General features: G+C 39.1%; 1 protein-coding gene across 8 annotated transcripts in view; it reads right to left on the minus strand.

Annotated features, from left to right (window-relative positions):
- Positions 1-16,155, minus strand: part of EIF4G3 (eukaryotic translation initiation factor 4 gamma 3) — a 270,009-nt gene that overhangs the window by 31,378 nt on the left and 222,476 nt on the right. For 7 of the 8 annotated variants that reach the window (XM_054720419.1, XM_054720417.1, XM_054720413.1 and 4 more), the window contains 7 exons: positions 15,881-16,027; positions 15,221-15,457; positions 14,079-14,183; positions 11,936-12,068; positions 6,193-6,287; positions 4,018-4,111; positions 1,953-2,070 (listed from right to left, as the gene is read on the minus strand). In XM_054720419.1, the coding sequence (XP_054576394.1) occupies positions 1,953-2,070; positions 4,018-4,111; positions 6,193-6,287; positions 11,936-12,068; positions 14,079-14,183; positions 15,221-15,457; positions 15,881-16,027 (929 nt within the window). The remainder of the gene's footprint in view (positions 1-1,952; positions 2,071-4,017; positions 4,112-6,192; positions 6,288-11,935; positions 12,069-14,078; positions 14,184-15,220; positions 15,458-15,880; positions 16,028-16,155) is intronic. The other variant, XM_054720414.1, reaches the window with a different exon arrangement.

Genomic DNA, 16,155 nt, shown 5'->3' on the forward strand with positions numbered 1-16,155 from the left:
GCTTGGGAAGAGATTAACCAAAGAACTTATATGCATCTATGCATAACCCATGGACACAGACAATAGTGTGATGAAGGTCTGGGGGAGGGGCAAGTGCAGAGTGGAGAGGGTCAATGGGGAAAAAAAGTGGACATCAGTATACTTTCAACAATAAAGATAAATTTTTAAAAAAGATAGCTTTAAAAAAAAAAAGATAGCTTTAATTTTTCTCTTAAATTTGTTAAAGGGATACTAACTTAAAATTTTAAAATGACAATAGAAATTCCTTGTTTTACTTTTAAAAAACCTTTTAAGAATAAAGAAGACAGTGGTGAATATATTAACTAAGAGTGAAAGTAAAGTAGAATACTGAAAGAACATGGTATCACTATCTTTGAAATTATACTATATTCAGAAACTTCAACTATATGAAAAGTATCTGAGAACCAAGTAGTAGAAATCATTTTTGAATAGCCAATATCACACACTTTAATTTTAAGAGAGAATCTTCCTGTTTCCCTATATAGTTTTCTTTTAGATAATTCTAACCAGCAAGACAAGCAGTTTCTCATCCATGGAAAATCAGAAGCTGAAAATTAATTAAAAGGGAGAGAAGAGGTAGAAGTGTGACAAGTCTAAGCACTGTAAAAAAAGCTATACACACTCAAAAAGCACAGCCATCGGGGGAAATTTATAGCAGAGCTAAGAGCCACAAAGACTTCAATAGCACAACTGGTGCTCAATAACAATCCAAGTCATCATTAGAAAGTTGACTGTGTCCTAGCTGGTGTTGCTCAGCTGGTTGAGTGTTGTCCCATGCACTGAGAGGTTGCTGGTTCAATTCCAGGTCAGGGCACATGCCCAGGTTGTGGGCTCAATCCCCAGCAGGGGTGTGCAGGAGGCATCCGATCGATGTTTCTCTGTCTCATGGACATTTCTACCTTCTTTCCTCTCTTTCAAAAATCAATAAAAACATATTTTTTTTAAAAGTTGACTTATGCTAAGCATATTTTGTCTCAGGTGTCAAGGGAATAGTAACATAGCTTAGGAAGTCTACCTGGCCAAGCATTACATTAGTAAAAAATAAAAAGTTTGAGAGCATAAAGAAACTTCAGCTCTACTTATATAAAAAATTCTGTGTTCACCCTGGTCAGGTGGCTCAGTTGGTAAGAGCATCGTCTCATACACCATAAGTTGATTTCCGATCAGGGCACATACCTAGGTTGTGGGTTCGATCCTGCTCAGGGCAAGTAAGTACTGGAGGCAACTGATGGATATTTCTCTCTTATGTCAATGGTTCTATCTCTCCCTTCTTCTCTCTCTAAAAACCAATAAAAACATATCCTCGAGTGAGGATTAAAAAAAATGTTCTCTGTCACTATACTACAGGTCCTCATCAATTCTCAGGAGATTAGCCAAAAGAACTCTTGATTGTATGAATCCTATAAACACAAAAGTCAGAAGATAGTAGAATACATAGTAGTGACAAAAAAAAAAAAAAAAAGACAACCTCAAATATGACTAGAAGAATAGTGTGACAGAGAGGTGTGTGTGGGGGCTGTCAGACCTCCTTTTCATCTCCATGCTTGCTAAATTACCCTAGAGTATCCTGTGGCATTAGCTTGGAGAGCCCTACACAGCCCCCAGGACCTTTTGAATCAGCTTGGCTTTCTTAAGGAGCAAACCATTAGATATTTGCCAGATTAATGTACCCTTTTTTTCCATCCCATCCTAAATCTACCACCTAATTTTGTTCTTATTTGGAAATTATAGAATGTGAAGATTAAAGGAGGAAAAGCAAAAGGAAATCAACCTTAGGGATGATAGAAATCCATCCATAAGGATTAATTTGTGTGGGCAAGTGTGTGTGTGTTTGTGTGTGTGTGTGTGAGAGAGAGAGAGAGAGAAGAGAGAGAGACATAGTGACAAGCAGGTGAGTCTTGAGCTAATATGGATAGCTGACGTCTTCTTACCTGGTTAAGGTCCGCCGGGAATCAAACTCTAAAGGTGTGGATGATGTAGACCCTGAGGGTGCTGGAGGTTGTAAAGCAGAGAATCTGTTTAAGCTGGAAGCACTTGACCGTAAGGGATCTATAGGTGTTGAGGATTGAGAAAAAAATACAAATCCCGTGACTGAAATGCAGCTTCTAATTCATCTGCCTCCCTGGGGTGGAGCTTGAGACTAGACACTTCTAACAAGTCTAACAAGGTGATGCCAATCTCCTGGTCCACAGACCATATTCTGAGAAGCAGACTGTTAGAATTTGTATAAAAAAATTAAAAATCTTTGCTCATTACCACAATTTGTTCTTGCTTCTTTAAAAACATAATTAAATTATCCTTTGGGGATGGGAGTGATAAACAGAAAGGATGGAGGCAAGCAAAAACAAAACAAAATATAGTTGATCCTTGAACAACACAAATTTGAACTGCGTAGGTCCACTTAAATATGGATTTTAGCCCTAGCTGGTGTGGCTCCGTGGATAGAGCGCCGGCCTGCGGACTGAAGATCAGTCCCGGGTTCGATTCCCGATCAGGGCACATGCCTGGGTTGCGGGCTCGATCCCCAGTAGGGGGCGTGCAGGAGGCAGCCGATCCATGATCCTCTCTCATCACTGATGTTTCTCTCTCTCTCCCTCTCCCTTCTTCTCTAAAATCAATAAAAATATTTTAAAAAAATGGATTTTAAAATAAATACCTGTACTGCTTTTGATCCACAGCTGTGAGTCTGCAGATGCTGAGGCTGACTGTATGCATTGACCTACACCATTCTATACAAGGAACTTGAGCATCCAGGAGTTTAGTATCTGCAGGGGGCCCTGGAACCAATACCCCATGGATACCAAGGCACAACTTATGTTTTTGGGGAGTCAAAATTATACACGGAATTTTTGACTGCATGGGGTGGAGGCAAGGAAAAAAAAGTAGAAGTAATTTTTAAATAGCCAATATCACACACTTTATTAATTTTAAGAGAGAATCTTTCTATTTCCCTATTTAGTCTTCTTTTAGATAATTCTAACCAGCAGGACAAGCAGTTTCTCACCCATGGCAAATCAGGAGCAGAAAATTAATTAAAAGGGAGAGAAGATGTAGAAGTGTGACAAAAATTCCTTTCATGGTTAGACCAGCTGAATTTTCTCATCAATTGTGGGCTGTAACATAAGAGATATCCTTAACCCCAAATTGTTGAAGGATCAACTATATTTCACTTAAAAAAGGTAAGTAATAGAAATGTTATGATCTCATTTATGTAAAATTATGTATGTAGGTTTAAATGAATAATAATTTTTTTTATTTAAAGAAAAAACGGTCAAAATTACTTAGTAAAAGGGAAATACGGAAAGAAGGGTAACAATGTAGTTTTTATTTTTTTCACAGGGTTTCTTTAGCTTTTAAGATGTGTTTGTCAAGGTCACATCCCAAGGTCAAATTTTTCAAAATATGACTTTTGGTAAAAGATTTTGAAAACGATTTCAATCTAATTATTTTTACAACAAGCTAAAATCAAATGCTCTGGCTATTAACATTCTTTTTCTCAGCAAAAATGAATTTGTCTTTTAAATTACTGGAGTCCCAGTAATTTCTGTAATTATATTGAACTAGGGGCCTGGTGCACGAATTCATGCACAGGTGGGGCCCCTTGGTCTGGCTGGTGATCAGGGCGGTGGGAGGTTGGCCATGGGAGCACACTGACCTCCAGGGGGCAGCTCCTGCATTGAGCGTCTGCCCCCTAGTGGTCAGTGCGTGTCATAGTGACTGGTTGACCAGTTGTTTGGTCACTTAGGCTTTTATATAGATTTGTGAATAACAACAAAGGAATCTAAGAGATTAAAGTCTTAAAATAGCCTATTTAAAAAAAAAATACCTAAGGAACACTTTTGAAGAGGAAGTCATGTTAGTCCGGGTCACCAATAAGTTTGCGCAGGATTTGTTTACAGATCCTTTCCTAAAGTCATCATTAAATGATGTGGGAATGTGCTGTAAGGTGAATGCTAAAGGACCACAGGTTCCTGAGAAGGGGCTCTCTGTGCTTACCAGTCTCGCTTGCCTTTGCTCCACCGCTGCTGCCTTTTCCCCAACTGCCCAGCTGTGCTTTAGGTACCAGCTGAATTTTCTCATCAATTGTGGGCTGTAACATAAGTGATAAGAGTCAATTCTATGCAATATTCTAGAAGAACCCTTTTTTTTTAAATTTTCAGTGCAGTAAAACCAATTTTAGCAACAACATTTTGCTTGGAATGCTGATTTAAGAAACATAAATTGGAGCTGTTCACATTAAAGTGGGATTCCTGTGGCCACTGAAGCACTTCCTTGGAATCCAGCTTCCAGAAAACACTATTTGAAACCACTGGTCAGTCTGGAGAAAGTATTCAAGTCCTCTAAGATGGTGTGCCAGTTTGCTAAATGTAAGCAGTTTCTAATGGTTCCTCTTGTATAACAACACCCATTGATTTAAAAAATAAAAAAGGAATACACAAATACCACTAAATTAACTCATTAATCTCTTCATATGATTGTGAGAAAACAGGTCAAAAGACAAAACAATTTCACATTTTAGCACAGCCTAATAGAGCCTGGGGCTAAGGATGGAGAGGTGGAATGGAATATTTATAAAGGGGGCTAGAGAAACAAGAACAGAATGTTAGGTAGGGAGTTAAGGTCTCTTATCTTTCAGGTTTAATCCTCCCTGCACATTTTTAGTGCAAGTGAATAGAACTATAATGTAACACAAAGACTGTTATGCAGCTCTTTTTAATAAAGGTATTACTATATTCTGACAGTGCTGTCTTGCTATATGACATGCTTTCACATAAATCCCTCCTAGTTAACAATGAATTTGTTTAATGGTTTTGACTTTTTTCTAGGATATACTCATATAGAGTATATTATGACTATCTGAATATACACAAAATTGGTTAAAAAACAATTGATATATTTTTCAAAATATTAAGGAAATAATGTTGTAGGTTTAATATCAGCACTATTCTTTTTTAGAGTGTCCATTCACAGAAACAACAGTTAAAAACAGACAAATACTGATAACATTTACAAAGATTCTGGGGCTAATGTTGGGGAAATTCTTTAAACATAAGATCTTGGTTAATACCCTCTCTTGCTGGAAATGAAAGTGGATGGGAATCAAGTTGTATTCAGCAATGGAATTCCTGATCTAAGACATAAACAACTAGAAGAATGTACCAGAATCTTTGAGAATAGGATCCTAGCTAATTAACATCAAGAGAGATCCAGAGAGGTAATGTTCTATCCTAAAGCAATGCTTTGACAAAACCATAAAGATGCAAAGACATATTCCATCTTCTTCCAATTTTATCAAAGTCTATTTTCTTTTTGTCAGTTATCTTCTTTCATTTGATGTTTTCACATTAACGTTAGATTGTCTTTAGCATTCTACTGGCAGGCTGCCAATTTTCAGAACAAGGAGTATATTATAACTAAGGATCAAACTAGACTTGCAAATAATTTGCCAAACACACTGAGCTATAGAAGTTTCCACTTTTACAAAATGTAATTCTGCTTTCTTCACCCTACTTACAGTGATCAACTTCTGCTGAAAACATCTGCTAGGAGAAAATTGCCTCTCACTGCCCATGGAGTCTCAAGAGAGAGGAAGTTAAATTGAGTATATTAAACATTTATCACAGAATGATTTCTAGTAGGTCCTCTGTTATTTCTTTTAGGCCTTGAATATAGCAAACCATTAAGTCCTCTCATGATTAGACTTAAACAGCTAACTATTTTTTCCCCAGAGCTAAGGATACACTGTAGTAAACCCTCATAGAAATAAAAAGATGTTAGGACAAGTATGTAAGAATACAATGAGCAATACTTACTTGCAGGAAAAAAAAATCATAAAATCTGCATTATGGCTATTTTATATGAGCAAGAAGTAATCTACCCTTGCCTCTCAATCATATTTTGAAGCTGTTGTGTTTTATTATTATTTTTAAATATATGTTTTTACTGACTTTTTAGAGAGGAAGGGAGAAGGATACAGAGATGGAAACATCGATGAGAGAGAATCGTTGATCAGTTACCTCCTGCACCCCCGCCACTGGTGATCAAGCCCATAACCAGGCATGTGCCCTGACCAGGAATCAAACCTGGGACCTCTTGGTTCATGGGTCGATGCTCAACCACTGAGCCACATCGGCTAGGATACTGCTGTTGTGTTTTAAATGTAACACTCACCTTAGTGATTTTCAGGAATTTTGAGGGGTCCAGTACTCGACTATTCTTGGCCCCTTGTACAGTGTTCCACCCGCCTTCATCCACTCTCTGGACACCTGCCGGGAGAACAGAGTGAGCCAATGTCTCATCTGTCTTAAGTCGGTTTGACAGTGAAAGAGTGAGCAATAGTGTCAACTCAGCAGCTCCAATCAAAACCATGCAAAAAAAACAAAAGAAATGGTTAAAGCATTGCTGACAGTCTCTATAACTGCTACATAATATGAAAATATCAAGCAGAAGCACTCTGCTTATATTGGATCTCCGATGAAACATTAATGACGGTGAAATCAAGTGATACAAATGAGGAGAGGTTAAGTGCCAAGCTAGCCAAGGGAGGAACAAAGCTAGCTTTTACAGAGCTAATGACTGTGCTGATAGAGTTTATGATTAGAACACTTTGGGAAAAATCAGATGGAAATTATTTATTCCAAAGTTTATTTCATTTTAAGGTGTCAAATGACAGTATGCTTCAATCATCCTTCGAAACCTGCTTCTTCAACCTTTCAACTTCTCAGCAGAAAACCTTGACATCTCTTTCTCACACTTCTCATCCATTTGTTAGCAAATCTTGTCAGTTTAACCATTGCAATTATTCAGCACCTAGCCCCTTCTAACCACTACCAATACTACCAATTTGATTTAAGCCACAAATATTCCTCAATTAGTACAAAAATCTCTTCCATAGCTCCCTTGCGTCCTTATGTTTAATCCTGGCAGTCAGTGTGACCCTTGTAAAGGACAAACCAGGTCCTGTGGCACTTTTCTGCTCAAGAGACTTATGCTATCTATCCATTTCACTCAGAGAAAAAAGATTTCTCATAAGCGGCCTACGAGCTCTAAATAATCTGGCCCTCTGATTCTCAGACCCCATCTTCTGCCACTCTACCCCCTATGCCATTTGATCCAGCCCCATTGGCCACCTTGCCGTTCCTTAAAAATGCTATTTCAGGGCCTTTGTGCTTACTATATTCCCCTTTGCCTAAGACCCTCTTTCCCCATATACAGGATGTCCCAAAAAATGTATACATACTTTAACAGCCAATAGCTCAATTCTGAAAATAAAATGTATTTTAATAAACACTGCCTTTATACACTGAGTGGCCAGATTATTATGATCTCTGAACGCATAATAATCTGGCCACTCAGTGTACTTATGTATAAGGGAAAGCTTGCAAATCTTGGTATGTCAAGGGACCAGGAGATAGTGGCCCCCAACCTCTGGCTAGTAAGTCCTCTGCTTCTAACGACCTACAATGCAGTTCTTATACATGGAAAAACCTTATTTTAAAATCCCAACTCTGTGGTCAGTCTACACTGAGTGGCCAGATTATTATGTGTTCAGAGATCATAATAATCTGGCCACTCAGTGTAATTACTCAAAGTGTGTATATACATATTTTTTGGGACAACCTAGATATACATGACTTAGCTTCCTCACTTGCTCAAAAAATAGCAACTTTAATAGGTTTTCCAACTTCCCTATTGAAAACTGCAACCTCTACTCACAAAGCCTTGTATTCCTCACTCCCTCTTCTCAGCTTAATTTTTTTCTATAGAACAAATTTATCTGACAAATATTTACGTTTATGTATTTGTTTATTGTCTTCTCTCCCCCCCTCCACCCCAGTAAGATGTAAACTGCATGAGGGAAGTGACTTTCTCCTGTTAAGTGAAAGGCACTCAATAAATATTTGTTAAATAAAATAAAAGAATAAAAGACCACCAATCTATTAAAAAACATTTCTCATCCTCATATACTTCTTGGTTTTCTTTGTGCTATCTGATATTACTGATCATGAGCAGACTTGCTTCTTCCTTGTGTCTATGACACTTATATCCTAGTAGGTACTCCTTCTTCTCCACTTGTTTTTTATCTGTCACTTTTCCAAGAGTTCTTTCCTTCCTTTAGTCAACTATGGATATCCTCCTGGATTAGGCTTTCATCTTTTCCCTTTCAATCTGTTTTAATAATAAGTAAAAGTCATTACCTAAAAGGCATTATGTTAGGTACTAGGATAGGAAGGTAAGTGTGGTGTCCCATGAAACTTAAAAGTACTCTTTCTTTCCTGGAGGATTAATCTATCATAAGTTCATGATGAGATCTACTGTGTCTGTAATAAATAACCGCTAGTGATTATTGAGTATTCACTAGTGCCAGTTGCTACGCTGAACATGTTAATATGCTACCTCATTTCATCCTCACACAAATTCCTCAGTACTACTAATATTAGATCCATTTTACAAATTAAATGACTTGTGCTAGGTCACACAGGATGTCGGATAGCTGAAATTCAAACTAGACAGTTTGGCTCCAGAGTCCATGCTCTCTCCCACTATACTATCTGACCCAATCACTGGCCTGCTCACTTAACTCACAGTGGACAAATGAGATTCCCATTTGGATGCCCTCTTGTCACCTAAAATTAAGCAGGCTTCAAAGTAATATGATAATTTTCTTCTAAAAATGGTTTCCTCTTCCTATGTTCCTCAACTTAGTCCATGGACTTTCTATTTTCCCTTTTATTTCATCTTTCATTTATTTTCCTTTTTATTCCTATTGCTATTAAGTCTCAACTCCTCCTACATAGGATTTCAACAACAGCAAGATTTCTGAGTTCAGTGTACCCCTCTGATTCATCATGTGAAAAGCAATAGACTTATTTTATTTACATACCTCCAACATGACATTACTCCTTTGCTCAAAAACTTACAAAATAGCTCCCTAATGTTTATCAAATCAACTAAAAAATTCGTAATCTGGTTCCAGAAATTTTTTCATTCGTTCAGAACACTTACGTTCATCCCAATCAGGTTTTATTCCTCTTTAAAATATATGTTTAATTTCATAACTAAAATTCTTCCTTCTCTTCCAAATATCTACCATCCTCAAATAGCGTCCCTTCCTCAAATAAAGATTTCTTCCAGTTTTCTATCTCTCCCCTTCTCTGAATTTTTATGACCTTAATGGAGAATAAATCTCATAATTGGTAATATTTTTCATTTGCTTGACAAATGTTCCCTTTATTAGGTTTGCCTTCCCAGGTAAACTTTAAGTTTTTAGAGGGAAGGAACTATGTCTTCCACACCTTTTTATATCTCTCAATACTGAGTATATAGAAGATGCTCAATAAAGTCTTGTTGATTATTGACTTTGAAATAGTCAAAGAAATCATGTTTAGTTCTTGCATTCTCTGCTTTAACTCAATACCCTATCTCCAGATGAAACTTCACTTATCAATTACCACTCTATTCTTTGGGTTATTCTGTCTGATTTCATTTAATGTTTAAATATAGAATTCTTGGAGAGGAACCAAGATGGCGGCAAAGTTAAACAACTAAACTGCGGCCGCACACAGCAATTTCAAAAATACAACTAAAAGACAAAACGTCTACCACCCAGAACCACGGGAAAGCTGGCTGAATGGTAGATTTACAACTAAGAAGGAAAAAGAAAGGAGAACAAACGCGGAAAAGCTGAGGTACGGAGGCGCGCGCAGCGGGCTGGTGGCGGGCGATGGGGCGCGCGGCTTTATTTCAACCCGAAGGGAGACAAGCTCCCAATCACTCTGAAATCCAGTTTCTGGGGACACGCGGGGGACCCAGATACCTATGGGGAGAAGCTGGACTCTCGGCCATCAAGTCGAAAAGTGAGAGTGACTTTCTTGCAGAGGTGCGCCCAGCAATCAGTGTTTTACTGCGCTGGAGCGTGGGACGCGGGGACTTGGAAACGCGGAAAGGCAAAGACTGCTGACGGCAGCCATCGCCGTTTGCCACGCCCTAGCCTAGTGACACCTTGAAACCCCGCCCTGCCCTGAGGCCCCGCCCCACTCTGAGACCCCGCCCCGCACATTCTATAAACCCGCGCAGGCTCCACACAGCGGCTTTTGCATATAAATGGCCTGCCTTGTGGCAACTTAACCAAATAAACTGCAGCTCCAGTCAAACTGCTCCAAAACTGCCAAACCCCAAGCAAAGAGGAGAAAACTATTTCTTGCTGTAGCTCCTGCTGGGGGGCCTCAGACAGTAGCTGACCTGCACCTCATTGGAGATCCAGAAACTAGGGCATCTAGTGGTGGGTGTGAAACGACACCAGATTTCAACCACGCTCGTAAGGGACACATTCAAGAGGCAGACTCAGTGAGCGCCAAAGCCCTACTGGAACAAGTCCCGGCCCATAAACGTGTCTCCAGCACAGCAATTCTTCCTTTATAGACACAGAGGGTCCTTACAGCCAATTGTCCTGGAGGTCAATTCCTCCCAATGACACCAACAACAACCAAGACTTAACTACAACAAGGCTGTACACACAGTCCACTAAGGGGTGCACCAAGAGCGTCCACCTCAGGTAACTGGGAGGCTGAGCCGTTAAACCAATAGGACACTTAGTACACAAAGCTACCCTACCAACTCAGGGAAGCAGTGAAAATGAGGAGGCAAGGAAACAGATCACAAACGAAAGAAATGGAGGAGAACAAACGAATGGACATAGAGTTCAAAACCACGATTATAAGGTTTTTTAAGAATTTCATGGAAAAGGCCGATAAATTTAATGAGACCCTTGAGGATATGAAAAAGGACCAACTAGAAATGAAACATACACTGACAAATAAAAAATATTATACAGAGATCCAACAGCAGACTAGAGGAACGCAAGAAACAAGTCAAAGATTTGGAATACAAAGAGGCAAAGGACATGCCTCCAGAAAAACAAGAAGAGAAGAGAATTCAGAAAGTTGAAGATAGTGTAAGAAGCCTCTGGGACAACTTCAAGCGTACCAACATCAGAATTATGGGGGTGCCAGAAGAAGAGAGAGAGCAAGACACTGAAAACCTATTTGAAGAAATAATGACAGAAAACTTCCCCCACCTGGTGAAAGAAATAGACTTACAAGTCCAGGAAGCGCACAGAACCCCAAACAAAAGGAATCCAAAGAGGACCACACCAAGACACATCATAATTAAAATGCCAAGGGCAAAAGACAAAGAGAGAATCTTACAAGCAGCAAGAGAAAAACAGTTAGTTACTTACAAGGGAGCACCCATACCATTATCAGCTGATTTCTCAACACAAACTATGCAGGCCAGATGGGAGTGGCAAGAAATATTCAAAGTGATGAATAGCAAGAACCTACAACCAAGACTACTCTACCCAGCAAAGTTATCATTCAGAATTGAAGGGTAGGTAAAGAGCTTCACAGATAAGAAAAAGCTAAAGGAGTTCATCACCACCAAACCAATATTATATGAAAAGCTGAAAGGTATTATTTAAAAAGAGGAAAAAGAAGGAAAAAGTAAAGATGAAAATTATAAACAACAAATACATACCTATCAACAAGTGAATTTAAAAGTCAAGTGAATTAAAAATCTGAAGAACAAAATAAACTGGTGAACATAATAGAATCAGGGGCATAGAATCGGAGTGAATTGATAATTCTCAGGGGGAAAGGGGTGTCTCTGTGGGGGGTACGGGTAGAGATTGGACAAAATCATACACCTATGGATGAGGACAGCGGCGGGGAGGTAAGGGCAGAGTGGGGGAGGGGAGATATGGGGGGAAAAAAAGGAGAAACAATTGTAATAATCTGAACAATAAAGATTTATTAAATTTAAATAAATAAATAAATAAATAAATAAATATAGAATTCTTAAGGTTTGTCCCTCAAACTCCTAAGGCCTCTAATGCCCAGTGGACTCCACCCCTCACCTGGTCTTCTCTTCTCTTTGGTCATGAGCTGTTGGACCTTCCTTTGCTCTTCTTGTTCTTCTATTTTAGCCTCTTTGTGAATCTGTTCAATAGTTTTAGGCCCTTGATCTGCTCTTCGAGATACCCAATTACACTATAAAAGGAGAAAATAAGGTTATCAGCCAGATTAACTAAAAAGAAAATTTAAAAAATTTTGAAAAATCTATTTTATACTTTTCACTGCTAGAAAAGTATAAAATACTTACAAAATCTGTTACTTCAGTTTTTCATCTGAATTACAGATAGCACTATGTGCAATTTGGGGATTAGAGCTAAAGAATTAAATTCTTTGCAATCAACCCTGAACTACTGTATACTGAGCCTTCCAATAGCCAATGGATAAAAAGACAGATTGAAAGACTAGCCCAAATGTATTTTTTTATTATTTTGTATATCTGCAAAGAGGAGAGAGAAGAGGAATCAAGAAAGGTCAGGATTCCTTCGCCTTGCCTTAATCTGGGATACTGCAACCCAGTTCATATCACACTCCATGGGGGATCTAAATCGAGGGTGACTAGCATTTTTCTTTCATATCATGGTCTGGAACCTACACAAAGTGCCACACCACTCTGTCCTTTGGTTATCCTGTGAAGGACAAAACAAGCTGTCTCCTTATAATTATACTTCTCTCTTTCCCAGCTGCAATCCCAACATCCTATATAATAAAAGCCTAATATGCAAACTGTCCCCTTGGGCGGTCGTTCGACCAGGAGACCAGGAGTTCGACTGCTCGCTATGACGTGCGCTGACCACCAGGGGACGGCGTGGAACATGGTGAGTGTCAGTGACACGGAGCTGGCAGCAGGCGGCAGTGGAGGCATTGCCGGCCCTAATGGGCCCCAACGAGAGCAGGACTGTGGCAGGATGGTGGAGCAGGTGAGTGGGCAGCACCAGGCCAAGGCAGGTGTGAGTTGGGGGCCCAGGTGCTGCCCAGGGCCCAGAGGTCAGCTAAGACCCACCCTTTCATGCCAGATGCTCATGCTTTGATTGCCAGCCAGGCCTATGGACTGCGCCCGTGCTCGAATTTCGTGCACCGGGCCTCTAGTTTAATATAAGTACAAGTGGTTGAAGGATTGAGTAGAGAAGTTTTTCATATTTACATTTTTATATTAGCTAGAGGAAAGGATGGTTTAAGTCAGCATTCACATTCTGATAAACTGGCAATTGCTTTAGTAATAAGGATTCTGAGATCACATCTGGGCTTAACAAGATAAAGAACCACAACCAATGCTATCTGATTTGGTTGCAGAGCAGGGCAGGAGTAGGACCTATATTTACTTTCTTTTCTTTCTTTCTTCTTTTTTAAAAAAATATATTTTATTGATTTTTTACAGAGAGGAAGGGAGAGGGACAGAGATCCAGAAATATCGATTAGCTGCCTCCTGCACATCCCCTACTGGGGATGTGCCCGCAACCAAGGTACATGCCCTTGACCGGAATCGAACCCGGGACTCTTCAGTCCGCAGGCTGACGCTCTATCCACTGAGCCAAACCGGTTTTGGCTATATTCATTTTCTGTACTTTATGGTCGGCTGCAGTAGTATCTTCCTTGCAGGAGTTAAAATATGAAGAGACAAAAGAGGTGGTAGAGGTAAAAACTGTTTCTGGTATGAGAAATGAAGAAAATGAAAGCAGCACAACAGGAGGCTATACAAGAAAAACAACAGAGGGGAAAACAATATCTCCTCTGAGCCAGACACCTCACTGAATCTTTACAATACATCTGCAAGGTAGGCAACACCCCCATATTAGAGACTTAAAATATAAGGCTCGGGGAAATTAAATGTATTTATTTTGAAGATGAGGCTTCCTGATTATTTAGCATCCTGAGACTAAATTTAATTGACCACAGTTTGAATTCAGAATGACAGATTTCAAAACTACAATGTGGTTTGATAATCAGAGTAAAGAGAAGAAACACATAACAGGCAGGTATATGTGCCTTCAGTCCTTTCACACAGCTCTCCATGAAACTCTGTCAATTCAATTTCTGACTCCAAGAGCAAAAGCATTTAAGTTTTTACACGTATAAATACAAGGATGTACTCTCCAACCCAACTCCTTAAGAGAGACTGGAGTGGTAGGTTCATTATTTTCTACTTACCAGCCGTAGGTCTATCACATCCTGAAGCATGAATCGAATCCTAGATGAGGTTTTTCTTTCTTTCACAATTTTCTCCATCTGATTAAAATACTGGTCCATACGTGGCTACAAGAGACAAAAGCATTAGTATTCTTGGCTGAGGAATTCAAATGTAATTTTACCATGTAGAATTTTTAAATGGCCTAGGAATACAAGTAGAGCCAAAAGGTAATGTGGTAGAATTTTTAATTGAGCATATGACACCCAAAATAAAAGCTAAAAATTTCAGGCAGCTGGCCATGGTCAAACGACTAATTATAGGCCAACCAAACATAAATGGAAATGTCATACTGCAGCTCCCTGGAACCTTAAGAGAGAGGTGGCTATGTCCTTTGCCCCTTCCCCACTGTTTCTGCTGAGAACATAAGGACAAGGGCTACATCTTAGGAATAAACAGAATATTAAGCTGGAGAAACTTGGTGTTTTGATCATCAGCATTTTGAGTTTAAAGAGTTCTCCAAAAATCCAAGACCACCCTCAGACTTCACTTCTGAATTTTACTTGTACATATGAGAAATAAACCTCAATCTTGTACAAACTACTAACATTTGGGGTTTTCTGTCACATCAAAACATAATCCTACCTATGAAATATTTCTGACATTTCTTTGAAGCATTTCTAATTTCCCAACTCCTTAATTGTAGAGCACCATGTTATGTTTTGAATTACGGTATTTTTAATTATTTCTTATATTATGGTTAGATAGCTGTATCATTAAGTAGATCATGGACTTAAGAAAGCTACTGGGTTTTATTCATTTCTTTATCACCCTCTATCCTGACCATTAGTAGCTTTTTTCCCTTTATTTCTGCTCATAATTTGCGTATACAAGTGACCTCTGAAATGGTAATACAGAAAAAGGACAAGGCACAAATAATCTGAACAACTCATGAATTGACTTTTATGTAATTTGGGAGCTCTTCACTTCTGATGTTAATGGAAATGAGGTAAGGGCATGATGGTCAAACACTAACAATGAGAAGGGCAACAGAGAAAAATAAGCAGTCTCGACAACTGGGCACAATGGACCACTTCCTCTGACTGTCTTAGTTCTTTTGTAATAGACATACTCCCTGCTGGAGGTTTCCGATTTTGGACTTTACCTTTGCTTTCTCAAAATCCAGATCTTTGCCAATGGTGGTGAGCAGGCGACACAGGCACTCTAGGGATTCTTCATCATGGTTCTTCAGCAGCTTCACCACACAGTCATGCATGATGGCTTCAGTCAGCATTTTGAGTTTAAAGAGTTCTCCAATGAACTTGATGTTACCAATGGATCTCCGCCGGGCTTTGTCCTTAGCTTCTTCCAGTTCATCATGAAGCCTTGTCCTCTCCTCTGGCTGTTGTATAAGGAATAGAATGATGATGAAAACTGTACTGCATAACCGACGCTAAAAATACACTGAAATTCATGGTCCTTACCCTTTCTGGGGTCAGGATAACCTTTGAGAATCTGACTGCAACTATAGTCCTATTCCTCAGAAAAATGAACAATACATAAAAGTTTACATCCATTTCAGGAGATTTCTGGTACTCAGTGACGTTTCTTAAGATGGTTCTGAATCCCTGACTTACAAGGTTGAGTAACTATAACATGCGGTATTAAAAGAAATAAAATTTTCTTCTATACATCAATATAGTTTCTGCACATGAAAAAAAGGCCACAGGCACCTACAGTAAGGAGATGTAGTAGCAAGCGACATAAAATTCTATTTGATAACACTCAAACTGCATAAGCACTTTCTTTCTGTGAAAAGACTTACAGCACTGGCAGCCTCGAGTTCTCTCTGCTTCTTCTCAAAGACATCATCATCTGCTTTATCTTTTTCAAACTCCTTCTGGCAACGGTTCAATAGCAGCTTCCGGAAATTCACTGTGTTCCCAGGCTTGTCTGCCATGGGTACTTTCAGCTGCATCCAGATGGGAAAATGTAAAAGCAGCAAGATTACTTAAATATGTTCAATAATTTCCTCAAAATATCAATTTTATTTATTTGCAAAATAATGCTGACGGGACCACAGTTAAGCATTCTACAAGA

Source organism: Eptesicus fuscus, chromosome 9 (assembly GCF_027574615.1).
Source record: "Eptesicus fuscus isolate TK198812 chromosome 9, DD_ASM_mEF_20220401, whole genome shotgun sequence".
Classification (NCBI taxonomy): domain Eukaryota; kingdom Metazoa; phylum Chordata; class Mammalia; order Chiroptera; family Vespertilionidae; genus Eptesicus; species Eptesicus fuscus.